This window comes from Lemur catta, chromosome 16 (assembly GCF_020740605.2).
Source record: "Lemur catta isolate mLemCat1 chromosome 16, mLemCat1.pri, whole genome shotgun sequence".
NCBI classification, from domain to species: domain Eukaryota; kingdom Metazoa; phylum Chordata; class Mammalia; order Primates; family Lemuridae; genus Lemur; species Lemur catta.
Genome location: NC_059143.1, coordinates 42,097,748 through 42,124,852, shown reverse-complemented (window position 1 = coordinate 42,124,852; position 27,105 = coordinate 42,097,748). Strand labels below are relative to the sequence as shown.

The 27,105-nt window shown below is 43.5% G+C and overlaps 1 protein-coding gene across 1 annotated transcript in view; it reads left to right on the top strand.

The window, feature by feature from the left end:
- ATP8B1 (ATPase phospholipid transporting 8B1) overlaps positions 1–27,105 on the top strand; it is a 105,799-nt gene that overhangs the window by 31,195 nt on the left and 47,499 nt on the right. Inside the window, exon 2 of the mRNA XM_045527436.1 lies at positions 21,205–21,407. Within this exon, the coding sequence (XP_045383392.1) occupies positions 21,227–21,407 (181 nt within the window). The 5' untranslated portion in view covers positions 21,205–21,226. The remainder of the gene's footprint in view (positions 1–21,204; positions 21,408–27,105) is intronic.

Sequence of the window (27,105 nt, the reverse complement as noted above, 5' to 3'; positions counted from 1 at the left end):
CCCTTTTGGCTAGACTAATCCTCTATTTTCCCTTGTTTTCAGAAAATCTTTTTCAGCAGGCTGCCCATCTGTGAAGGTGAAGGTTTTTTTTTTTTTTTTTTTTTTTTTTTTTTTATGACTTCTTCCACTTTTAGTAACAAAGGTGCTCAGTGACTACTGGTTCTAGAACGTGTTATTCCAGTTAGACATACCGATCCTTTTCAGTGCTTTCTCTAGGACAAATCATTAAGTACAGATTTTGAGTGTGTGAATTGCATCTATTTCTGTTAGTTATAGATCCCTTTTTTAGAAACAATTTTGGACTTTTAAAAATTTGATTTTACAACATATAATACCTTGCTGAACAAAGAGAAGGATCTAGTATAGCTATGTTTCCTTGTTAGCTTCATGCAGGCCGGGTGCGGTGGCTCACGCCTGTAATCCTAGCACTCTGGGAGGCCAAAGCGGGAGGATCGCTTGAGCTCAGGAGTTTGTGACCAGCCTGAACAAGTGTGAGACCCCATCTCTACTAAAAATAGAAAAAAATTAGCCAGTTGTGGTGGAGTGCACCTGTAGTCCCAGCTACTCGGGAGGCTGAGGCAGGAGGATCGACTGAGCCCAGGAGTTTGAGGTTGCTGTGAGCTAGGCTGACGCCACGGCACTCTAGCCTGGGCAACAGAGTGAGACTCTATCTCAAAAAAAAAAAAAAAAAAAAGCTTGCAGGAATTAAAGGGCATGGCCACTTAAAGTAACACCTGATTCTAGACTGGATCCTGTATTGGAAGGAAAATAATACTGTAAATGACATTTTTGTGTCAATGACAAAGAATATTAGATAGCTGTTAATGTTATTAATGTTGAATTTAGTCAACAGATTTCTAAACGTAACTAATTAAAACTTAAGGAACTCCTTGGTGAACTTAACAACACACAGCTGCAGGTGGTGATGTTGGCTGCAACCCCAAAGGTGTCGGGAGAATCTCACAGGTGATTCAGGCAGAGGATGGGAGCTCAGTGTCTGGGCACCTGCAGAATTCTCTGCAGCTGTCTGCCCTGGCCTGTTCCTGCCAGTGCCGTTTGTTATGTTATGATTGGGGATTGGGTAGAATTAGAATAGCACTGCTGTGACACTACAGAGAACATGACAGAATATAGGATTCTCTTTTTAAGGCCTGGAAATGATTTGAATATTGATCACCTCTCTACTTCTTAAACAGTTAAAAACTCCCTTTGGGAGCTTGCCTGTGTAAACGGGTGAGGCAAAGCAGCTGACCAGGGAGGGAGACTGGCCTGGGACCCACAGATAGTGAGTAAATCAATCATTAAACACGCAAATAATAAAAAATTAACTTGATAAGCAGCCAATGTGAAATTGTCAAAAGCATAGGACATTTTATCAAGGATTTTTTTTAATCTTGGTAGGGAAAAAAAATTAGAAGATTCAGTCCTTGTTATAATCTTGCCCTCCCCAAATGTTGCCATGGTTATATAATGCGTGAATTTTACTATTAGAATAGTTTAATAAGGCGATTCCGATGGGAGTGTGACACGTGAATATGAGTACATTCAGCTCTGGGTTCTCCAATGCACAATTATGCATTGTTGATAAACAACCCGGGACTATTTTTGGTTGGCCAGTATAACGTGTCTCTTTTTGGCAAGATATACACCGGATATTGTGGCAGAGGTGTCAGATGTAATGACAATTTCTATTTCTGCAAAATAACACTTTCTAAAAAATCCCACATGTATTCATTATGCAAAGGTACTAACTATTAGATGCTTGGTTTATATTCTACTTTAAATCCCAGAGTTTGGGGTTTGTGACATGTTTCGGGAGATCTGAAAAAGGTGGTAATGGATACACCGAGGCTGCTTTGTTCTGAGCAGGTGGCAGAGTAAAATATTTAATGTCTCTCTCACTACTAGGGTGACATTTTCCTGCGCCCTGAGCACAGTGGGTTACGAGCTAGGTATTCCCCTTGCCATCAATGATTCAACACACGGAGGTAAATTTGAGCCCAGGCATGGGCTGTAGTAACTTCTCGGCTGTTCCTGAAGTGTCAATGTGGTGACGTGTTTTTTCTCCTCGTGTTTAATCTCTCACTTGAGAATAACAACAGCTAATATTTATTGTGCCTTCCTGTGGGTCAAGACCTGTTCCAGGAGCTTTGCATATATCAGATCACTTCATCCTTGCAGCAACCGTAAAAGGCAGGCACCGTTATTTTACTCGTTTTACAGATGGTAAGCTGAGGAACAGTGGTATGACTTAATAATCTTTCCTGAGGTCACAGAGGTTTCTGGAGCCTGTGCTCTTTGCCACTGCACTAGAATGCCTGCTCGGGACACTGTATCATGGCACAGTGAAATGACCTTGGCAGCAGGAGGATTTGGACTTGGTTCTGGTTTCAGCCATCTGTGGTAATCAGCCGTGTGCCCTTGAGCAATCCACGTACGCTTTCTCAGTCTCAGTTTGCTCATCTTTGGAATGGGAGTAGTGACAACACTCGCATATTGGGGAAAATTAAGTGTGATAAAGGGTAGAAACAGTATTTGAGCCGAAACTGATTCTTCAAAGAAAACAGTGATGATGCACAAAAAACAAGTAAATGCTAAACATTCCTGCTGATCCAAAGAGCAGATATGTCTTTTAGGGTACCACACAGATGGAGCGACCCTAACTTATAAAATGTTAAAGTTTCTTGTGACATTTTCATTTTGTGAAAGGTTCAGGTGTATTTCGTTTTTAATAAGAATCTCCTTTCACTGGTCTGTGAGAAGATTGTTTAATATCTGAGTTCTCAAGATGGAGCCAATGGCTGCACAAAGCACGTGGTCCCTTCCGAGCCAGTTAGGGCACATGTGCTGCACACAGTAGTGCCTAGTGTTAATACGTTAGTTTATTTGAAGGATAGGCTTTTGCTTCCTTGTTTTAACTGAGGAAGATTTCAAACATATATAAAATTAGAAACAATAGTATAATGAATCCCCCTTGTTCACGGCCATGGCCAATATTATTTCTACCTCTGTCCACTTCCGCTTTCCCCATATTATTTAAAAGAAAACTTAGCCAATGCCTTTTTCCATTCATGCTGGTTTTTAAATTTCGTTTGTTTCACTTGTTGATACCATGATAAAGGTTGTTCGCTAAGCATACTCGGAGGAAAGTGAAAATCTACATTTAAGTGGTTATGTTACTAGCTGTAACTCTTCCCTTGGTGACACGAGTGATAGTTTTTTTGGTTTGTTTTAGTTGGGGTCTTTTAAGTGCTCTGCTCTCTTATCTTTATTATTATATGTTGTTTTCATCTAGAAAATATAGTGTGTCTTAAGTGGTTATAATTCTCTGCAACCTTACCCCGGGGGCGAGAGACAGTATGATGGAGAGGAAAGTCTACGGATTTGGATCCAGGTACTAAGACCCGGTTCTGGTTCCACTGCCTCTCATGATTTCTGAGAACTCAGGTACAATATTGAACTCTGAGCTCAATTCTTCATTTGGTAGTTCTTTGTTAAAGGTCTGTGCGGCAGATGCTGTTCTGGGCAGTGGATGTATATTACAGAGCAATAAACAAAAATCTACTTTTCAATGACATTGTATAAATGAAATATGTTAATGATATGTGACAACCTCTTGTAAGCTGTGAAGGAGAGTAATATAAAGATTATTATTTTTTTTATTCTTTTACTTGAAAACTTCCATTCCCAAGTATTCTAGGCTGACAGTAGTTTATAATAAACCAAGTTTTATTGAGGGGAAATATTATGAATTCCATCATATCTATGTATCTTACTGCATTTTTTGATGAAAGGCATCACTAGAATTCCCCAGTCAATGGATATCTGAGCCTCAGATATTGTGCACTCTGCTAAGGTCTTTTCATGAGACCAAGATTAAGCATCACAAGGACCTGAGAGGTGGGCACTACCTTCATTTCCTAAATGGGGGAATGGAGGCTTAGTAAAGATATTTTGCCCAAGGTCCTGGCGGTGGCAAGTGGTAGGGCAGGGATTTTAGCCCCGTCTGTCTCTTTGTCAATCTTCAGACAGGAGCCCTTAATCATTTCTTGATTCTGCGGCACTTGGGAAATAAGAGCAGCAGGGCATGGTCCTGAGCCTTTGGAATGTGCTCTCTGTTGGAGACAAAAACAACCACAATACAAGGCAGAATGCAGAGAATGGTTCTGGCAGTAAATTGTTTGAGTGTAAATGACAAAGCTATCAGGTGGGGCTTTGAGTATCTGGGAAAGGAATAAGGGTGCCTGGTGGCCCTTCTGAGTGTCCCCGTGTGTGGGCAGAGGGTGGGTGGAGCCTGCAGTGGTCAGGGCCAGAGCAGACAGAGCCTCTCAAGTTCTAATACAGATGTGAAACTCTAGTAATTTCCATAATGCAGCATGTCAGAAATTGATCTATTGATAGCTTTTGAAGACAAGATGAAAATCTCACAGATTGCCATCTGACCTATGGCAGCCATTTCTTGAGAGTCATTGATTCTGATTTCAGAATGTGGTGAGTGTGATTGTATTTTGTATTTGATCTAAACAGCAACGTTGAAATCCCATTCAAGATGATTCCTTCTTAGTGATAACCTAAGTTGCTCATGTTTAAACCGTAACAAGCATTCATAATATCTAAATGCTTGTGTGGTGGATGCAAACATGCACAGTTAGCTACATTGCTGTTAGTTTTCCAAAGTCTAAACCTCCTGCACAGAAAATAAGGCCACACTAAGATACCGATTCCCCATGGACAGATCTCTAAGGTGGAGGAAAAGAGCGTGGGCTCAGGGTATGGCTTGGGGTGATAGCCAGCGATGAGCCCAGGCACTGATAGGCTAAGCTGGCCAAGTAGAGGAGTAAACTTGGAGGTGGCCTATTCTGTGGCCAGAACACCAGCTTTGGATCTTGAGTGTAGCTTGCTTTTCCATTGAGGAAAATCCCAAGGGACAGTATGTCACAACTCTGAAATATTGGAAGGGTTGGCATTATGGGAATCAGAGTACAGTCTAGTCAGAGTGCTTTTAAACATGCTTTGAAAAGATTTTAATTAGCTCCAGATGTCTTAAGTTCAAATCCACCTGACATTTAAAGGCTTTTTAGTAGTTTTCCTTGACTTGTGCAGTATGTAGGTGCTCTTGATATATTCCTAACTTGGGTATGCTGATTTATGGGCTATTTAAACCCCTCATTTATCCTGGCTGCTTTTCTTTTTATTCTTTCACTAATTCCATTTCTTTTTAAAAAGAGCTCTAGGAAATCAGGAGGAATATGTTAAAAAATCAAGTTCAGTCCAGTTAGATTTGCATTTGTTGGGCATGTATCCCTGGCATTGATTTATTGATGGACAGTTGATGAGTGTGGAGGTGAGGTGGGAAGTGGAGGGATTGGTTGCAGGGAGAGAATCCTCTAGACAACTCAGCCAAAGCCTGCTAATTCCCAGACCTACAAGGAACAATGACAAGTGAGTTCCGTTTCCTAGATAAAAGACTCAATTTAGTTCTAGAATGTGCCTTCACCTAAAGAAAAAGTTTAATCTGGCGGTAATTTTTCAGGTTAGTACTATATTAATTGTTATGAGTTTATAATAGTGTTAATAGTAGGATAAAAGTTATAAATGATATTTTCATAACAATAGGGTTAAAGAGTAATTTTTGTTTGTCATTAGAGTCCAATGGCATTTGAGAAAGTTATTTTCACTTTGCAGGAGATGGGAGTTGAAGTCTGGTCTATGGCAAAGGGGGAACGTGAAAGAGAAAAAAAAATAGGCAACCGTATTTTGGCTGATGGTTTTACACTTTATTTCACTTTGGAGTTAAAAAACACATGTTCTATCTGTACTACATGCCTTTGTGGAGGGGAGGTTGGAGGTAGGGGGTGGGGTGGGGTGGATTTTGCTAAATCAAACCCAAGCCCTCATCACTCTCAAAAAAGGTACACAGAGATTTTAGAGGGGAAGCAAATATTGAGAGGAGAAAATATCACAGCAGAAAAAAGTTCTAGAATGAACTGGCATTTTTCCTGGGGCCATGTTTTTTAAGAAGTAGAGTGAAAAGTTTATTTAATTGGCACTTTTTAAAAACCCCCAAACATTTTGAAGATGTTTTAATAAATGTTGGATCCTTGTACGGGTGTATATTTTCTCTTAAATGCAAATCAGAAGAGTTTGCACAAGGCAGGAGTGAGGCATCCCTGTTTCAGCAGGCCATCTGATTTACATTGAATACCAGGTATTTCTTCAGGTTATCCCCTGCAAATAATTCTTACAACATGGATAAGCCACAGAAAAATAGCATGTTTTACCTTAGGGTAATTAGAAGAGAGAAAACATGGCCATTTAGGTCTTAATTATACAAATTGTTACAACAGCTAACCACAGCTTTGCCTTTGATGTGCACAGTCATGGAGAGAAGGTGGATTCTGAATTTATAGACATAGAGTAATAAATTGGCAGTATCTGACTGTAACATCCTCTGTAGGAATTAAGGAATTTAAAAGGCACCCTCAAATTTTAAAACTACATATGAAAGCCATGTATTAGATTCTTAGGGTTTCTGTAACAAAGCAGCACAAACTGAGTGGCTTAAACAACAGCAATGTATTATCTCATGATTCTGGAAGCCACAAGTCCAAGATCAAGGTGTTGGCAGGCCATCCTCCCCCTGAGGGTGCTGGGAGAAAGTGTGTTCCAGGCCTCTCCCCTAATTTCTGGTAGTTCCTTCGCTTGTGGCTGCATAACTCTCATCTCCCCGTATCTGTGTCCAGATTCCACTTTTTATAAGGAGACCAGTCACGTTAGATTGGGTCCCACCCTAATGACCTCACCATAACTAGTTATATCTGTAACAACCCTATTTCCAAATAAGGTCATATTCTGAGGTGCTGGGGGTTGGGACTTCAACATAGGGACTTGAGGGGACACAATTCAACCCACAGTCAGCAGTGTGATATATGGGGAGCAGCCAAAGCCCCAGTGCTGTACCCCAAGTATTTGCACCCAGTGTGGATCAGTTTTTAACACCCCCTCTTCTGTAGGGCAAGATTATTGTCAGTTCATAATGAAATGAATAATGATAATGACCAGAAAAGAACCTCAGGCAGTGACATTTTCTTTTATTGACCTTGAATGCATTTTGAATTTTTAGAAATAAGTAAGAATTCCCTGTACGTTTCACTGTCTTAAATGTTGAATATAAATAAAAACTTCAAGTGGTTACAGAAGGTGACGGAATTAAAGCAAGCATTCTGTTTTTGGATAGGTTGTTTTAAATTTTATTTCCCTCTTCTGTTCCTTGTTTTCCTAACTGGTTATTTCAAATCTGCTATGTAAATGCGGGAATATGTAACAGCAGGGGGTTGGAGACACCAAGTGCTGGAAGCAGCATCAGTTACTCCTGCAGCAACACAGCTGCCCCTGGTGACCTGTACAAACAGGAATTCTCGAAGTTAGCTTCCATGGACTCCAATGTGTATTAAAGGATAAGCAATTTTAAAATGTTTATTTGAAGCATAATTATGTATTAAATCTGAGCAGTAACTACTGCAAAAAGATTTTTTTTCTTAAGAGACAGGGTCTTGCTCTGTTGCCCAGGTTGAGGGCAATGGCCTGATCATAGCTCACTGTAACCTGGAACTCCTAGGCTTGAGCCATCCTGGCTCAGCCTCTCAAGTAGTTGGGATACAGGTGTGTGCCACCACTCCTGGCTGATTTTTAAATTTTGCTGGGGCAGTGCCCCGGGGCATCTTGCTTGCTACTCTGGCTGGTCTTGAACTCCTGGCCTCAAGCTAACCTCCCTCCTTGGTCTCCCAAAATGCTGGGATTAGTCATGAGCCACTGTATCAGCCAGCAAAAGGGTTTTTTTAGGGGAGAGTATTTTATCACTGACATTATCCATTGATGGTGATAATAAAATAATAAAAAATCAGACTACTTTTAATAGGTTTAGCTATTTTTGTTTTTGAATCCTCTGCAGATGATGCACTTCCTTATTGCCTGTGGGCTGGTGGACTACACCCACCCCCTACCCAAGGTCCCACCCCACACCCTGCCCCACAGGGACAGCCTGTTCCTCAGTAGCTGTGGGAGTCTGGACAAGTAGAATGCAAGAGCTCTCATTTTCAGCTCCCTGGAGAGGTGGGCTAGGCTAGTGGTTAGTGTATAGTTTATTTTTAAAAGCCATAACTCTTCAAATAAAAATTCTGCAGTACTCCATAGGCAGATTTAAAAGACATCACAGCCGACCTGCCAGGGCCTGCTGCTCCAGGGGCTCTGCTAGACAGCACTACCAAGGGGCCCCTTCTGGAAACCTCCAGACCAGGGTGGGGCCTGGGTTGGGGATTTTGCAGGAGGTTCTGTTCATGAGAAACTGGAGCAGGAGACCAGGCTCCTCATCTGTAAAATGGGGAAATAATTTGATCCTCTACAAATAAAATAGGATAATGCACATCACTTAATGCAGAGCCTGATACGTAGAATACATAGTCATCTCTCTGTAAAGGCACACTACTGTCATCCCAGGCAAACACTGGGAGTTTCAGAAGCCCTATATTGGAATTATTACCATAAGTCCTTAAAGCTCCATGGTTTGTAGGAGAAATTTAGACTCACTCCTGTTGACTTGTTCAAATCTGGAAAGCCAGAACAGGCAGTTAAAACTGTTGACTGTCGGTGGGAAACTCTGCAGATGTTTCCAGCCAAGTACAAGTGTTTCTGAGGGACGTAAAAATACGAACCACATGTTTGCAGTATGATTTTGCTCCAAAACTTAGGGTGTGAACTCTGCTGTCTTGGAAGAGTTTGTCATCTAAGTTGAGTCCTCTAAGTTGACTTTAAATGCAGCAGAGGAGACTGATTAAATATCAGATGTGGCCCTTGTCCCTTAGACTTCTTGACTTCTTGGCCCTGGAATTTTAGGGTGCAGGTGTTAACTTTTAGATGGAACAAAAAGTGAGGCTCTGTTGACCAGCCCTGGACATTCAGGAAACCATGGCAGTATCTAGAAAAGCTATCAAGGAGGTGCCCTGATCATTCTTCATGTGCCAGTCATACGTAGTGTCCATGTAAACTTTGAAATGTGTTTACATATAAATATTTGGAAATTCTGAAACACACTTACATATAAAAAGGTGCTATGGGAGAATTTGTTTGTATTTCCAGTTGAAGCCACAGCTTTGGATGTAGATTACTAAGGAAAGCTACTGACTTTTTCTTTCTTTTTTTTTTTTTAATATATTTTTTTAAGGGCCCCAAGACCTGGGAGGCTACTGACTTTTTAAGTCAGCTTTGTCACTGGACCTCTGTCCAAGGCACTCGAGGCCCGATGTTGAGTGTAGGTCAGTGGTTTGGGGATCTTCATTGGCATATAGTATAGATCAGCAAGGACTCTTAGAGGCAAAGATGCACACAGTCTAAATTTCACACAGCTCATGATCCTTAGGCAAGAGATGGAATCTTCTGTTTACTAATGTACCCAGAAGGTATAATACAAAGGACAAAAAGTGACCAGTTTTCTCTCTCCTGTCCTGACATGCAAACCATCCGTTCTCTGAGCTCAGAGACTGCCTCTGGTTGAAACTAATCCACTTCCATGCTACCATTTTTGTTTTTGTGGTCATTTATAAAGAGAGAGAATGGTATTAAAGTGTGGATGGGCATAATTCTAATACCTTGATCCAACTTTCCTTCCCTTTGAACAGCACTGTGACAAATCATAAGAGATTGGGGGAGACAGCCCTGGTTGAAACAGCCCTGTGTGACTCTGGAGAAGTCATCTAACCTCCCCAAGCCCACAAAATGAGGATAATCACTCTTCCTTTAGGGTGTGTTGTAAGGATTCCAGGAAATGTACCCAGCACATGAGCAACTGTGCAATAGCGTTTGGACATAAGGAAGTAGGTAGATGTTTTCAGTTGCTGGTTATTTTGGAAGGAAAAACACACAGAGAATTGTGTGTCTTCTTTCAGTGCAAATGTTAGTTTCCAAAATACACATGTGTTATTTACAAAGCAGCATTTATAGAACATGGTTCTGATTTCTGCCTTTCCCTTCCCATTGAATATTGTAAAGAATTTCCTATGTTTCTACAGCTGTTAGTTTTTCTTTTTTTTTACAGCTGTTAATGGCTACACTAAAATCATAAAAACTTGTAAAACCATGATCCTGTTGCATTCTCCGGTGGTTTCTATTCCTGCTTTTTATAGCTAATGACATCAGTCAAAATGGTGTTTGAATGGAGTCCTTTTGTGGAAGTATTCCTGTTGGAAAAGGCTCTGTAAATGAGATTATTGGTTCAAGTATAATATCTCTGGTGTTTTGGGTAGATGAAGTGTTGCTACATTGTTTTCCATAAGGAATATAACAACTTCAAGGCCAGCAGCAGCGTGTGGGTGAGGATTTATTCGTCATCTTCACGGCCAGCACTGGACAGTCATCGAATGGTGTCAACTTAATAGGGATAAAACGGTGTCTTATGTCTTCGCCAATTTGCCGTTCTCTGATTACTAGGAGTCATCTTTTCCTTGTGTGTCTATCCTTCCTGTTATCACAGCCACCCCTTCTGTTCAAACAAGCTGTTCTTACTGCATCTGATGGGGAGTAGAAGTTGCCTCTCTGTAGGTTGGAAGTTTCAAGGTTTACATCTGGTTCTGGAAAATCATGCTGATTCTGTTGTCTTTCTGGAGTGTAATCTTTATATCAATAGCTTGGTGACTCTTCAAACATCAAAATTAATTCAACTCGACAGACTTAGTTTACCCTGGAGGTTTTGCGTCCAGGTAGCTGTCAGTCATAAAGCCCCTGTGATTTTACATTATGTAAACATGAACATAATTTTAAAACCTAATTATAAAGCCCAATAGTAACGGAGTGAAAATGAGGCTGTGGTCCCTAACAAGTAAGAGTGAAGCTTGAATATGAAAATAACAATGCTTTTCTCTTGGTGACTTTTGTTATTTATCATAAAAGTACGTTGTGGATTGAGGCTGAGTCTCCAAAATAAACATTTGGGGGAATTCTGGCATTGTTATCCTATGGGAACCAGTTCTAGTCTTTTGTTTCCTTTTTTCCTTAGTTCTTCAGACAAAAGAATGGCCAGCCCCACCCTGTCTTCATTTTAAATGCATTTTTTTCTTGCTGCCACCACCCTGATTCAGGCCCAGATTCCTTCTTGCTGGAGTTAGGCTCACGCGCTGAGTATTGTTGTTGAATGTGGCTGCAGCAGTCATAGGACAGAACCACGGGATTTTCCAGGTGAAAAAACTGTGACCAGGAGAGGCTCAGTTTCCACTGTGGGTTCTGAAAGGTCCCTCTGCCCGGCTGTCGCCTTCCTGGCCACCCGTCTGCTTCCCTCTGTCAGCCGGGCACTGTGTGGAACAGATTCCTTTCCTCTGCAGACACCTTCCCCCTCTCACTCCCTGGAATAAAGCCTTGCCAAGGCCACATGGCCCAGGGGAAGGTGACGCCAATTCTCCTTTGTCCGCCCCTGCTCCTGCTGCCCCAAATCTCTCAGCTGGGTGGGTGCCAGGCCTTTCCACGGCTCATTCCTGCCACTGAGTCATTATTCCAACTCTTCGTCCTTCCCAAGCCTCTCTCCCTCTCCACTCCCACTTCTTGCCGACCTCTGTGACTCCCACATTGCCCAGCTCAAAAACTCCTGGGGGCCAGACATGTGGCTCACGGCTGTAATCCTAGCACTTTGGGAGGCTGAGGTGGGAGGATCGCTTGAGGCCAGGAGTTTGAGGCCAGCCTGGGCGACATAGTGAGACCCCGTCTCTACAATAAATAAATAAAATAATAAATCAAAGAAGGTCGATTTGCATTTCATATAATAAAGAATGTAATTTATTAACACATTAAAATATTTTTTAAAAATCTAGGAAATACGTATACTCCTAAGTGATATAAAGCAAGAAGCATTTTAAATTTCATAACTGGTTGGCATAGGATAGATCCACCTGTAGACCTCAAAGTCTGATTGATTGTGCTTGTCAAGTTCATTTCCTTTGTTTAGGTTTTTGTTGTGGCTAATGATGCTGTAAATAGGTGTGTGGAAGGAGGAAAGCAGGTGATATTGGAGTTAGGGGCAGGCTCTGATGCTTCCTGGACGGAGCTTGAATTCCAGTCTGAATCTACGATGCTTTCTCTGTGCCACACGTAGTGCAGAGCCCAGACGTGGGGAGGGGGCCTGAATCTGATCTGACGTTTACCACCTAGGAGCTACATAACCCTGGGCAAGCTCCTAAACCACCTCAGTTTTCTCACTGGTAAAATGGCAGTGATGCCTGGCAACACCTCAGAATCATGCCATGACAATTGCGCGAGACAATGTGTATAAGAGATACTTACTTACTGCCTTATATGGACAAGAAGTAATCATCATTACTAGGAAATGCGGGGGAGCTCATGACAGTGTTGGACTCAGAAATCCTCTAAACTTTATCCCAGAGAAGGAAAAAAACTGCTCTTCTCTGAAAGGTCCAAGTTTTGAGATTTCTCCTGCGCTTTTTTGAGTGACAGCCATTGAAATTGTACAGTGTGAGGTGGCAGCCAGCCTTCCCTTGTGGCTCAGGGCCCTGGGGTGGGCTTTCTGGGGAACAGAGGGTGAAGCTGTGGACCCAGAGAAGACTTTTCTATTGTGAATGAAGTCCTGGCTGAACTGTCCCGAGGTGATATTAATGGTCCCTTAGTGTTGCATTAGTTATTCCAGGCTTCCAGGTTTTTTAGGCCTGGCTTTGGGAGGAAATTAAAAAAATGTAATCCTCTTCCTGCTAGGAGCTGTAATTATGTTGTTTCTATAACAGTGTAAAGTTTAAATTTAATCTAGATCATAGGTATGTTTTATTGTTATTGCTTCATGAGATCCTTTATCTAATTACAACTGTCATTGGGCTTGTCAGATTTTACTTTGAAGAATATTGGGCAGATTCCAAACCGGGTGTGGCAGGTATCTGAACTAACTAGAGAAGATTTCTGCCACCTCTCAGAGGCGGACTCTTCTTTGGAATAACTTGGAAATGATAGTGACCATAGTAGGTACCTCACCATAGAATTATTATTAGTTGTGTATGTATTAATTATCTATTGCTGTATAACAAACTACTCCAAAGTTGAGCAGCTTAAATCAACACACATTTATTAATACTGTCTATTTCCGTGGATCAGGTACCAGGGAACAGATTAACTGGGTCCTCCGTGCCAGGATGTCTCACAAGGCTGCAGTTACGGTGTCAGCCCAGCCTGGGCTCCAGCGATCCTCCTACCTCAGCCTCCCAAAGTGTTCAGGTTACAGGCGTGGGCTACCGTACCCGGCCTGACTTTGGGGTTTTATTGCAAGAACAATTCTTCCTGGCTAGATTCTCTTTTTGTCTCTCCTTCAGAGCCTCCTCTCCCACAAAAGATTTCATGTGTTTATTCACTTCTAGGTATTTGGTAGCCAAGTATTCAAAGACAACAAAGAATAGATGTTCGGGGGTGGAGTTTGGAAATCCCTCCAGTCACCCCTCCTGTCTTCTGGGGTTTATGATCGATCGAGAGGATGGATACTCCAGGAGGCCAGATGGGAAATGAGGGCACCACTTTGGTAAAAGCTGGAAAATCCTAACACCAAGCTCTGGTGTAAATGAAGCTTCTTGGTTCCTGCTCTTCCCCGTGCCCTGCTCTTTCTAGGCAGGCCTGCTGAAAGTTCTAGAATCTGATAGCCAGACAGCGGCCTGGTGTGGGGGACATTACAGGGAGAGAGGCGGACGACTGGCTCCGTGCAAGAAGGCAGACCCATTCTGGGCATTGCCCACATGCAGATGGCAAGGGTGGGAGTGACCCACGCAAAGTCCCCAACACTGATCTTGGATAATGCAGTGACCTGGCTCACTAGTGACCTGGCAGGCTCTGACCCCTCCGTTTATCAAGGCCCCCTTTCAGGTGGAGGAGATTCTTCCCTCTGTGGTGGGCACAGTCATTGAGTCTTTGTTTTGTAAGTCTTTGTCTTTCAAGAACACTAAGAAGAAGGGAATGGAGATTAACATACTGTATGCACCATCCGTTAGACGCTGCTGGAACTTTCACACCCATTAGCTATCTAAACTCATGCTCACAATACTGGAAAGGTAAAAATTCCCCTCTCCCTTTTTGACAGATGAGGAAAAATAAGCTTCCAAAATGTTAAGTAATGCACCCAGGTTATAAACCAGTGAATAGTAGAGGTGGGATTTGAATTGGACCCATGTGCTTTCTAGTATGTGGTGCTGCCTCTGGGCCCCAGCAGGAGGCCCCGGTCACCGGAGGGGACCAGCAGGACTTGGCAGGGAGCAGGTCAGTAGTTGACATTAAGGTCGTTCCCTGGCACCCGGCTGTTTCCTGATGGCCTATTGTATTTCCAGGTCATCTCAAACTGATCCTTATCTTCTGTGTTTCCTGTGTCATTTCTTGAAAGTGGACCTGCCACATACCCACCCGCTTCCCAACCGTGGCACTGGTCACTCTGCTGACCACATGCCGTGATTTAATTGCTCTGAAACTATGCTAGGCATGTAGTCCTTTGAGATGACGGATTTTCTGTCATCTTTACTGTGATGATATCTGAAATGAGATTTCCCTGAGGATTGGGATGCTTGCATGAGGATGTAGGTGGATTTGATTTGAATTAAGTCCATTTGTACGTAGTCAGGAAGATTATCTCCTTTTTTTTTCAATGTTGAATTACATATTTAGTTGATAAAATCGTATTTATTACAACACTGAAATCAAACAAGGCTTCATTTTTAAGAGGTAAACAGTGCACGTTGTAAGTGGTGATATATTTACATAGCAATTTGAAGCCTACACACAAAAATTAAAGAATTTAGTTCTATATATCAAAGCTAATTAAGGATTGTTTCTAAAGATCATGTGACCAGAAAAATCTTCGAATGCTATATCACATTGATGAGTTTTTTAAAAATGCTGATAAATCTTGTGCCCAGTTGCTGTAACATTTATTCACTTTCAGTACTGTGATTCTAAGCACATGGAGAAATGATAAAATACTATATTGAACGGGGCATACATGTGTCACAGGATGCACATCCATAGTGTCTTCACACGAAGGGGCAGATGATGGCGTGTTGTCCTACAAACAATTGATGTTGTGTCTTTTCTAGTTACATAGCTATGAAACAATTCAAAGGGATATCATCCCCAAGTCAATAGGGCAACTGTGGTATTTAGGGACATTTCCCCACTGCTGCGCCTGGTCGTTTATTTCACATTCCCAAACCATGCGTGATTTGCCCAGGTCTATACCAATTTTACCTGGCTGTGGACATTTGACATTGACACTTGCTTTGTTGCTGTCTCTTATCTTTCATTTTGATCCAGGGTGAGCAGACTCTTTCTGTAAAGGGCCAGGTGGTGAGACTGTAGACTTTGAGGCCATGAGGTCTCTATCACAACACTGCCAGTAGAGCACAAAAGCTGCTATAGACAGTATGTAAGGAATGAATAAGGGTGTGTTCCAATAAAGCTTTATTTAAAAAAAAAATAGGTGGTGGGCTAAATTTAGCCTACAGGCATTAATTTGCCAATTCTCGTCTAGACAGACTATAAGCCCCTTAAGGACAGAGGCAAACCTGCCTCCTAGATGCCAGGCACTGTGGTAGGTGCTGGTAATAAATAAGAAAGATCGGTCCTGGGCTGGGCACTGTGGCTCATGCCTGTATTCCTAGCACTCTGGGAGGCCGAAGTGGGAGGATGGCTTGAGGTCAGGAGTTTGAGACCAGCCTGAGCAAAAGCAAGACCCTATCTCTACCAAAAATAGAAAAAAATTAGCTAGGTGTGGTGGTGCATACCTGTAGTCCCAGCTACTCGGGAGGCTGAGGCAGAATCACTTGAGCCCAGGAGTTTGAGGTTGCTGTGAGCTAGGCTGACGCCACTGCACTCTACCCAGGGCAACAGAGCTAGACTCTGTCTCAAAAAAAAATAATAAATAAAAAATTGATCATCACCTTTGATATCTTCATTACCTTCCCAGAATTTCGTTTTGTGTGCATGGTAATATCTTGGGCAATAGTTTTTGGATGGCCTTGAATGACTCAGGCTCCTAAAAAGTTCTATCTTGTCTGACTTCTAAATTTATCCCTTCCGGTTTTTCCTCCACATTGCCCTCAATCTTTCACCCTTCATCCAGTGCCTTTTTGAATCTGTTTCTTTGTGGTAGGTATGAATTGTGGAGAGATGGCAAGGAACTTTTGAGCTCTTGAGGACTTTATTGGCAGTTTAGACTGGGCACGGTGGCTGTAATCCCAGCACTTTGGGAAGTCGAAGTGGGTAGGATAACTTGAGGGCAGGAGCTCAAGACCAGTCTGGGTGACAAAAAAAAAAAAAAGAAAGAAAGAAAGAAAGTTGATTTGTTCTTTCCCCAGATCTGTGTGGTGCTGACACAGTGTCAGCTATGTGGTAGGCACTGAGTATTCAGACTAGTCTGTTCTTGTAGAGCTTGTGGTCTAGCAGGAGAGGCAGATAAGTAAATAAAAGCAAATGTATGTTTGCAAATCATGGTAAGTGCTAGGAGGGAAACAAATGTGGTCAAGGAGGCCAGGCCAGTGGCAGCAAGAAGAGGAGGGGAGATACCTTGCTCAATGCCATCAGTGGAAGAGGACATTGAAGTTGAGACCTAAAGAATGAGAAATAGTCAGGCAAGGAACTGGAAGAAGAGCATTACAGGCAGTAGGCAGAGCATGTGCAAAGGCCCTGAGGCAGGAAAGGCTTTGTTTGCTTAAGAATCTGGAAACAGGGCCTTGGGGCTGAGGAGTGACAAGCAAGAAGGAGGTTGTGTAGGAGTGTACAGAGCTCTTAGAGCTGGGGAATGAGTTTTAGATTTAATTTAAAGTACCGTGGGAATTCCCAGTGGATTAGTCTGCTTGGGCTGCCGTAGCAGAGTACCACAGACTGGTTGGCTTAGACAACAGATGTTTATTTTCTTACAGTTCTGGTGACTGGAGGTCTGAGATTGAGGTGCCAGCTGGGTTGGTTTCTAGAGAGGCCACTGTCTTTGGCTTGTAGATGGCTGCCATGCTGCTGTGTTCTCACATGGCCCTTCCTCTGTGTGCACAGAGGGAAATCGCTGGTGTCTCTTCCTTTCTGATAAGGACACCAGTCCTGTTGGGTTAGGGCCCCACCCTGTGACCTCATTTAACCTTAATTACCCCCTTAAAGGGTATATCTCCAGATACTGTCACATCGGGGGATTAGGGCTTTAACATATGAGATTGGAGAGACACAATTTAGTCCATAGCCCATGGGAAGGGTCTAAGCAGAAGAACGGCACGAGTCTGGCGGTCCTGTGGAAGCTAATTGCCCAGTTAGAGGCCTCTTGCTACATCTTGGGAGATGATAGTGGCCTGAATTAGGGTGGTGGCTGTGGAGGGAGATGGGTTGGAGGCATGTTTGGGGCAGAAACGACTGGCCTTGCTGTGTCTCCTGGTTGTCCTTGAGAGTTTACTTATCTGTATCCTTCAATAACTTGGAAGTCTAAGCGGTTCTGTTCCCCGGGCCTGGTGTAGCACACTGTACAAAGGTGCTTACTGGCTGCTGAGTACATGCACAACGTGTCTGCATGTGCTGGAGTGGGGGTCAGAATGTTTTCCAAATCCATACCGTGGGGACAGTGCCTGCTTTTAGGGATCATGGTTTAGACCTGGAAAGCTTCCTTACGTCACTTAGGGCTTCAAAGAAGTGATTTCTTCCTAATTTTTCTTTGACACTTTATAACAACAGAGCTAAGTTATTCCCATCCGTGTCTGTATCTCACACGCATACACACTCCAGAGAACCTGAGTTGAGGACACATCTTCACACTCAGCCTAGAGCTCCAGCCTGTGCAGCTCTGCCTGGGTGGCGGGTCGGTTGGTTGTGCAAGGCCTTGCTTACTTTGGACGACATACGTGTGAGTTGTCGAATCCATCCCTTTGTTTCTGTTCGCCTCCTCCCTCAACCTCAAAGGACTGGATGCAGTCTTACTAGGGGAAACCAGCCCCAGATGCTTGGCAGTTTGGAAGCAACAATGAAAATGATTGTTTATAAAATGTTTCTATAGAATGCACTTAATGCCACTGAACCCTACACTTAAAAATGGTTAAAATGGTAAATGCTATGTATGTTTTACCACCATAAAAAATATTTCTATATGGTGCATTCAGATTTCTCAACATTTTCTATATAGCCCCACAATGGAGACATTGGATCCCACCTCTGCCACTCACTAGCTGAGCCCCAGCCTCCCCATATGGGATGAGGATACATCCCTCCCAGGGCTGCCCTGCTCAAGGCATAGTTGGTGCTCACTAGATGGTAATCATTTTTATTATTATTGTTCTGAAAGTTTTCTGGTGAAAGTTTTACCTTTAAGAGTTTAGGAATTTTAAAAAGTATATTAAAATTAAATATTAGCTAAAGCATAGATGCCACTAGATTACAAAACTGCAAATAAGGCTAATTATAGGTGCAAGTCAAATCCTGACAAATCGTCATTTGCAAACCCACAAAGAATCTGGAAAGAGGAAACACGTGTTACTCTACAATAAAAAAAAACAAACAAAAAACTAAAAGTGTATGTGTCTACTAGACGTTTGCATTTTGTACCAAAAGAAGAATAAAGAGACATGAATAGAATTATGCTCAGAGAACAAAAGTTTTTGAAATTGAATATGTCTGTGCGTAAGTATACTTATTAAGTACACTTATATTTTTAAGGGGATAATAGTCTAATTTTTTTTTACCTCCCAGTGAGGGGCAGATATATTTAAAAACTAATTTTGTTGATGGAAAAGCTTAAAGTGACAGATCCCTACCCCCTTCTATTTGCTATTGTAAATAACATTTTTCTAATTGTGAAACTAACAGCTGACAATCATGGCTAATGTTTTTTTAAAATTGATACATAATATTTGTACATATTTAGGAGGTACATGGGGTATTTTGTCACATGCATAGAATATGCAATGATCAAGTCAAGGTATTTAGGATATCCACCACCTCTTGTATTTATCATTTTTATGTTAGGAACTTTTTAAGTCTTCTCTTCAAACTATTTTGAGATATATACTACATTGTTAATGATAATTACCCTACTCTCCTATGAAACATTAAAATTTATTCCTCCCATCTAACTATGTTTGTACCCATTAACCAGCCTGTCTTCATCTCACCAGCCCCTCAACACACATACCCTTCTCAGCCTTTGGCATCTATCATTCTACTCTCTACCTCTATGAGATCAATATGTGAATGAGAGGCCGGGCACAATGGCTCATGCCTGTAATCCCCGCACATTGGGAGACTGAGGCAGGAGGAGGATCCCTTGAGGTCAGGAGTTCAAGACCAGCCTGAGCAAGAGGGAGACCCCGTCCCTACTGAAACTAGGAAAAATTAGCCAGTGTGGTGGTGCGCACCTGTAGTCCCAGATACTCAGGAGGCTGAGGCAGGAGAATGGCTTGAGCCCCAGGAGTCTGAGGTTGCTGTGAGCTAGGCTGATGCCACGGCACGCTAGCCCCGGCGACAGAGTAAGACTCTGTCTCAAAATAAATAAATTAATTAATCAAGTAAAATAATTTTTTAAAAAACCTGTTACTAACAGCTCACATTTATTTAGTGTTAACTGCATGTAAGCTTTGCACTTTGTAGACATTGGCTTCCTGAAACCTCCCATACCACTAAGATGAAGGTATTATTGTTATTCTTACTCTACAGTGGAGAAAACCAAACTCTGGGATGTTAAATAACTTGCACAATAATTATTAAACTTTTGAAACAAAAATAACTGCTTCCCAAAAAGAGATCTATGCTTTACTTTTGTGTATACTTTGTTACATATTTTAATTGAGTGTAAATTGTGTTGAGTGGAACTACTTAGCTGATTCCATGTTTTGCCACCAAATCTAGCATCTTAGACATCTAAAATAATTTTTATACTCACAAGTGAACAACTAGGAAATTTTCAAGTATTTATATGATGATTTTGATTCAGGTTTACTTAAAACAGTAAAAACCAGAAGCAACAAGGACGTCCAATTGTCAACTGTGTAAATAAATTGTGGTATCCTCATACTGTGAGATAGTGCACAGCAATTTAGATCATAATCAGAAGAGTAGTTAATGACATTGCCAAAGTCCAAGCACATTAAAAGCTGAGTATAGTTCCAGTCATTTACACATTTGTTCACGTTCCAAAATTTCAACACTTGGCATGCATTATTGTGAGAGGTTGTGTGCAAAGCGTTCAACTCAGTATATGGCCTACAGTAAGTACTCAATAAATATTAGCTATTATTTTTTCATATATCTATTGGCTACTTGCTCAGGCTGATCTCGAACTCTTGACCTCAAGTGATCCTTCTGCCTCAGCCTCCCAGAGTGCTAGGATTACAGGTGTGAGCCACCACACCTGGCCCTGCTGTTAGTAATAATACTGAGTACAAGGCAGTGGGATACGTCAGTAAATAATGCCAGGCTACATGTCTGTCTTTAAGTAACCTGAGATATTTGTGTAAATATTTCCCTAACATAAATAGAAACAAGGTTCTTGTCACTTATGTAGAATCACCTTATAAAGTAAACATGTACAAATTCTAGATAGAGAGAGGCTAGGGAGTGTTCCCAGGAAGTCATTAGTAAAATTTGAAGATCTAGGGTTGTATTTAAAATGTGTCACAGAATAAAGCCTCGGAATATTAGCAGAAACCAGATATCTTAGGGCAGTGGTTTTGCAACTTTGTTGGCAATCCACAGTAAGAAATTCAATTCCATTAACACCCACAATGCAAGTTAATGTGCAAATGTGTCAGTTTTGTAAAACTGTTTTGCCAAACAGTACTTACTGTGTGTGCTATAATCTGACATGTTGTAGTCTGTTTCAATTTATTTTAACGTTGATTGTGACCCACTAAATTTATTTTGCTGGGTAGAGACTCCTAAATGGAAATACAAACTTCAAGTATATATACCCCTCTTAAAAAACAAAAGGGTTTACAGCTATGTATTTTTTTTTTCTTAGTTCTTACCTAGGCATTTAATCAATACTAATGGTCTTGTTCTTGCTTGTTGAGTTAAGTTGAACTTTTGGGGTCCTTATTCAGAAATATGTATGTGTTAGTAAGATAATGTTCTGTTAAAGGGGCATTGTAAGAGCACACAGGCAGATTCAACCAAAAACCGGGCAAGATCCGCAAATCAGTCTGGCTGCCCTTTCTTTTCAACCAGGTAGTTCCAATTCACCAGCAGAATGAATACAGAAAGAGACTCGGAGACAACATTCGAGGAGGATTCTCAGCCCAATGACGAAGTGGTTCCCTATAGTGATGATGAAACAGAAGATGAGCTTGAAGACCAAGAGTCTACTGTTGAACCAGAGCAGAATCGAGCCAACAGGGAAGCGGAGGAGAACCGGGAGCCATTCAGAAAAGGTAACCACGTGAGAGCCTGGCAACTGGTCACCATACTTGTAAATCCACACATCAGTCATGGCCACATGTGCCAAAAACGATTGATCCATTTCATGCAGTCTAGGAGAGTGGCATCTTTCTCTGGTCTTCTCCTAGGATGCAACTGAGAGAGTGGCGGATGGGCTTGGATAAGTGCCCATCGTCCTCAGTCTGGCAGGGCTGGAAGACCATATCTGACAGGTTCTGCAGAGAGAATAGAAGGTCTTGGTTGTGTGTGTATATATATTTTTATAGTAAGTTTTATTGATTATTGCACAATACACCACCTTGTACAGCCAGTAAATAATCTAAGGCTAATCAGTTATCTGTCATTATGTTGGCTAAAGAATCTAGGGAGGCCTTGAGCTCAGTTCTTAGTGTGTATATTTTTTAAAGCCGAGTTGTATGTGCAAGAGTTTGCATGTTACTATGCCCAGGAATTTAAAAAGTATATACATATCAGTCTTTGGATGTAAATTACTTGTATTGTTCAATTGTTGGCATGTTATATAATAAACACCCATGCATATATATTAACTAATTTGGAGCCATTATTAAGGAAATTATACCTGTGTGGGTACGTGTGCATGCTCACGTGCCCTCCAATGGATAAACAAGAGTAATATAATGGGATAATCTCTAACTTGTGTTCAAAGAAAAGTACTTTAACAAATCAGCCAATCCATGCCACTTCTTTTGTCTCTTCTTTCTTGGACCACAGAGCATGGGGTGCCACTCAGTGACAGCAGCTTCTCAAAGATATCTTAGGTGTGTGGGGCCCTTTGGGGCAATATACAGTCCCCAAAGGACTGCATTTTGGGGGACCAGGACACAGCTTTGAGCCTTTTAGCATTTTCAGCTTGCCTCTTCTTGTGCTCCCTGCTACTTTAGAAGGAACTTGGAGGTACCTACCTTTTGTTCAGTCATTTGTGAATATAGAATGGTGTGGGCTCTCTAACAGGAATTTTATGGCTTGCCACGAGGGTCCTGTTATACAGCAACCTGTGCCATCCATCCAGAATCAGGCCAGCTTCAGAGGCAGGGTCCAGACCAGGGCTTGGCAAACTTTCTGCCAGAGAGTAAACATGTTAGGCCTTGTGAACCGCACAGTCTCTGTCGAAGCTACTCTGCGCTGCCCTGTTGTGTGAAAGTGGCCGCAGACAGTACGTCACTCGGGGCAGCAGCACGTAGCTTACTTTTACCATTATGCTTTTCCCCTGTGGCTTTTCTGTTTCATTTCCTACTGGTTCTCCCACGCTGGCAAATGTGGGCTCCTCTTGTAGCTGTTCTCCATGAGGAAGCTGAGCCTTTTCTCTTCGGACCCCAGATTTGCTTCAGATACCAGGCTGACGATACTTCCTCCCATGGTCCCTTGAATTCCAGCCAAGTAACTTTCGTTTTCCATTCCCAGAAGTCAAGATGGCAGTGTTCTGACTCAAGCTCCCCAGACATGCCTTGCCTGTGGCGTCCCTCAGAATAACCTTGGGTTTCATCTGCTCTCCCTGAGATCTGTCACTGCCGTTCTGCCCTTGCAGGTTTCCTGGAAGCCTCTGTTTGGCCCCATGCCAAGGCCTGCCCTCTTGGTTCTCCTGGGTTCTGCTGCCTGGTTAAGCTGTTTTTTTCTAACAGCTTTCACCTACAGAGAAAGTGACACACCACGGAATCCCATTTCTGTGATGATTCTGCCCGTTCCAGGGTAGGGAGATTCTCAGTGTGGAGAGTGCACATGTCCACGGGGCCCCATCTCATCCAGATGTGGGGAGGCCATTGACCCATGTATATTGCATGTCCTCCACATCAAACATTTAGATGCATTAGACCTTAGCATGGGTTTCTGCTTGTCATTTTAAGCTATTGAGTATTGAGCTTTAAGTGCTTGCTGCTCTGACGCAGAAGGTACCAAAATTATGATACGTAAGTGAAATTAAAATGGAATGGTCCACCAATGTGAACAGGAAGAGGTGGCCTCTGTCGTAACAGGTCCAGACTGGATCTCGGTGGACTGGGGACAAGGCTGAAGCAGCTCGACAAGTTAGCAGGGCAGTTCTACTTGATTGCCCAAATTGTGAATAAAACATGTTTCTTCCTCATTCCTGCCCCGTGGCGCTGCTGAGTCTCCTATCACAATCTTGGAATCTCTACCCCGTGCCGATATCTGATGGGTTGCCAGGAGAATTGGCTCCGTGGGGGTGAGGGTGAACTCTGCTGTTGGTACTTGGTGCCACGCGATCAGATGCGTGGACCAGGGCACAGCGGAGGGACCGGGCTTGGGTGCTTGCAGAAATGCTGGGGAGGCACGTAGTGGGCGGAAACTCTCACCTCTGTTTTTTTCCAGCTCTGCCTGCACATTCTGGCGGTCATATTTGCTGGTCATATTTCCTGTAGATTTCTACCCTCATCATACGGGCACTGAGGGAGCTCAGACTGGATCCGTGGCTCTTCATAATCTTTTCTAAGGGCGGTTTCTATTCTTAGGGGATTCAGTTGGTTTTCATTTCTCAAAAACCCTGTCGAATGACTTTGCCTATGAGTTTTTACAAAAATTTTTATTCTAACATTTCTCTCTGCCCTTCCCAAACACACAGAGGACATTCAGTAAATGCTAGACCTCTTTCCTCCCATTTGACGTCTGCCCTGCGACCCCCCAGCCACTCTGCCTGCCTCCCTTCTCCCTCCCTCTCTTTCTCTCTGTCCCTCCCTCACTTTCTCTCTGTCCCTCCCTCCTCTTCTATTTTTCTGCCCATGGTCTCATTTGGGCAATTTCCCAGTTAAGGTTGATGTCACCCTGACTTTTCTTTCTTTTTATTTTTTTTTTAAATCATCATCTGTCTTTCTTGACATTTCACATCACACATAATTTCCTTCAAAGAATCAGTTTTATAAGACATCATAGCCTGAGTCACCCCGTGACACGCCATCAGGCTGAGTGACACCGGAGGCCAGCACCCCTTCCGGCAGGGCAGGTCCTGAGAGTGAGTGAACTGTAGTCATTCCTTGAATGACATCATCGTAGCACAGAAAGTTGGTTTCTTTTTTTTTTGAAGAAAGAAAATGCCCTCCGCCCAACTGAGCTTTCCTGTTAAACAAGTGTTTTGAGAGACCCATTGAAAGTACTTTTCAGCTGAAGGGCCTTCATTGTGCGCCGTGAGAACCAAGAACAAGCACAAACATGCTGTTAGAATGTGCCGTGGAGGAAGCGGTAAGCCCACAGATTTCACTTGGAGTGACTTTACCCTTCGTTTTAGCTTGAGTGGGGATTGGCAGAAATGAGAGGGAATGTTTTCGGTGCTAGGGCACTAGCACTTTTGCTTCCTCATGAACATGGTAGAACAATATTTCCCAGAATGTGTTCACCACGTGCTCTAGGACACGGAGATTCCGTGGCCCCTGAGACTGGAAACTGAGAATTCTTCATCCCTCTCTGGAACTTAAGCATCCTCCGCTAGCATAATCCAAGAAGTCAGGGATTTAAAGAAACAAGTTGAACTTTGTTCAGCTAGAGGTTCCTAAAGTCCCCTGTCTCTGGAATGCTGTTTTGTCGGCTTTCCATCCATGATCCTGGTGCTGCAGACCAACTCCTTGGCGATTCTGTGCCCGTCGGGAGCCAGCTCAGAGATGAGGTCCTTGGGAAGAAGTGAGCGTCCTGGAGAGAGTTTCTGGGCTGGTGCAGGTTGGCTTGCTCCCCGGAGCCTGGGCTGGGAATGAGAATGCTGACTCCCACCTCCCTGCAACTTTGTCTGTTAACTCTGTCTCCTCCCGGCTCTGGCTAGCCCACAGGTGCATGCACAGCTTCCTTGTCCTGCAGCAGATTCCTGCCTGAATCCTGCCTGCTGCCTCGGGCTGCTTTCCTGTCATCCTGCAGGTGACACTTGCTTACAGCTCACCCAGAACCCAGGTGCCAAGTCCAGTGAGCTTTTTACCAACCATCATCTCCCTACCTCTTGCTTCCTCTGACGTGTTTTCTCCTCCTGTGTATCCTTCCTTCTGGCCACTCTCCTATCCTCCACCGATTAAATGTTCCCCCACCCCCAGTTTTCCCTTACTGTCTTTCACATCAAACCAAGGTGTCTCCCCTCATCTGTCACCTCCTCTGCTGTCTGTCTGTCATCAGATCTTCTTCCTGGTCCCTCTTCTTCCCCTCGGGGTATTTGGGTTCTCCTGGCCCCCTTAGGCTGAAGCTGGAGAGTGATTCTTTTTAACAGATCCTTTTCTCCCAAATCCACGTACAACGGAGAGATTAATAACAGTTTTCCCAGCCATCAGTTTGCCCACATACTGAGGATCGTTTTGGTGATATGATGTCACCCCTGCCCGTGCCATCTTTATAAGGTTTTCCCTTTCATACAGCCTTCTCTGGCATTCTCTTTTTTTAGCAGACCTGTAGACGCTTGTGCTTGCCCCACCCTCTTGCTTTCCAGTGCCGCCTTGGCTCTCAGATAAAACCTCAGACTGGGTCGCAGATGGGTTAGCACCCCTGCATCCGGTCTTTCCAAATAGAAAAGGCAGACACCTGGATCCACGGGAGAGTCCACCCATGCCCACACAATCAACAGCTAAAGCTTTCAGTAAAACCAGAAAGCCTCACTCATGCAATGACTTGGACTGGGTCTTCTAAGGGACTGACCGACAAAGGAGTCTGCCCCAGCAGGGGTTGGGAAACGCTTCCTCAGAAAACAGCGTGCCTGAGCTGCGGTGTTTGTGGGGAGCAAGGGGACCTCACACAGAGGCTCTGTGGCAGGAGGGAAGGTGTCGTGCCAAGGCACATGGAGGAACTGAAGTTAAGCCAGGGGAATGAGGATATCAGAAGAGAGACAATTAGCACGAGCCCTCTTCTTTTCAGCAGCTATCCTGGTGCAATTTAAAAAGAGTGACTGGTTGTAGATCACCCATCTTCCAGGTAATCTATAACTGCTGTGAGAGCCCGGGTTCCGATCTATCTTATTCTGAGTTGGTTTCAGGGCACCAATTCTGTGCCTGGGAGGTCATAGAGGCTGGGCAGGTACTTGGGCGTGAATGCACTGGAGTGCTTTAACAGAGGTTTGGGCACGGGACCGGGTGAGCTCTCCAGAGGCCTTCCCTGGTCAAGGAAGGCTTCTTGGAGGTGAGGTCACCTGAGCAGAGTCCTGGGTGAGCACAAGAGGTGAAAGGCCCCCAGCGTGTCCAGGCTGAGGCAGCAGCGGGTGCTAGGCCTAAGGAGGGAGCAGAGCGCCTAGAGGGCGAGGCAGAGCGCAGCGTGCTAACGAGCATGGGCACCATCCTGAAGGCCTCTAGGAGCATCGTAGGCTGAAACTAACATGGTGGGCGCGGTAGCCCACTCCACACCAGACTCCGGGGCCGTCGTGGCACCCTTGACCCAGTCTTCATCGTGGAAAAAGGTTTCAGTGCACCTGGGCTCCTTCCTAGGCCCTCAGGCCAGTGTGATTGGGCCCTGCCGCCTTCTCCCGGCTTGCGACCTTGTTCACTGCACTGTAGCTGCCCTGTCCTGCTCTCCGTGTCGGGGTCACCCAGGCCTGTCCCACCCCTACAACGCTATACCTCTGTCCCCTCTGCCTGGAGCAGCCCCGCCCCGGGCTCCCTCTTACCTTTCAGGTCTCAGCTTAGGTGTCACTCCTTCAAGGAGCCTTTCTGACCCTCCACCACCAGGCTAGACCAGATCCCTCTGTTTTGTGGTTTTAAACCC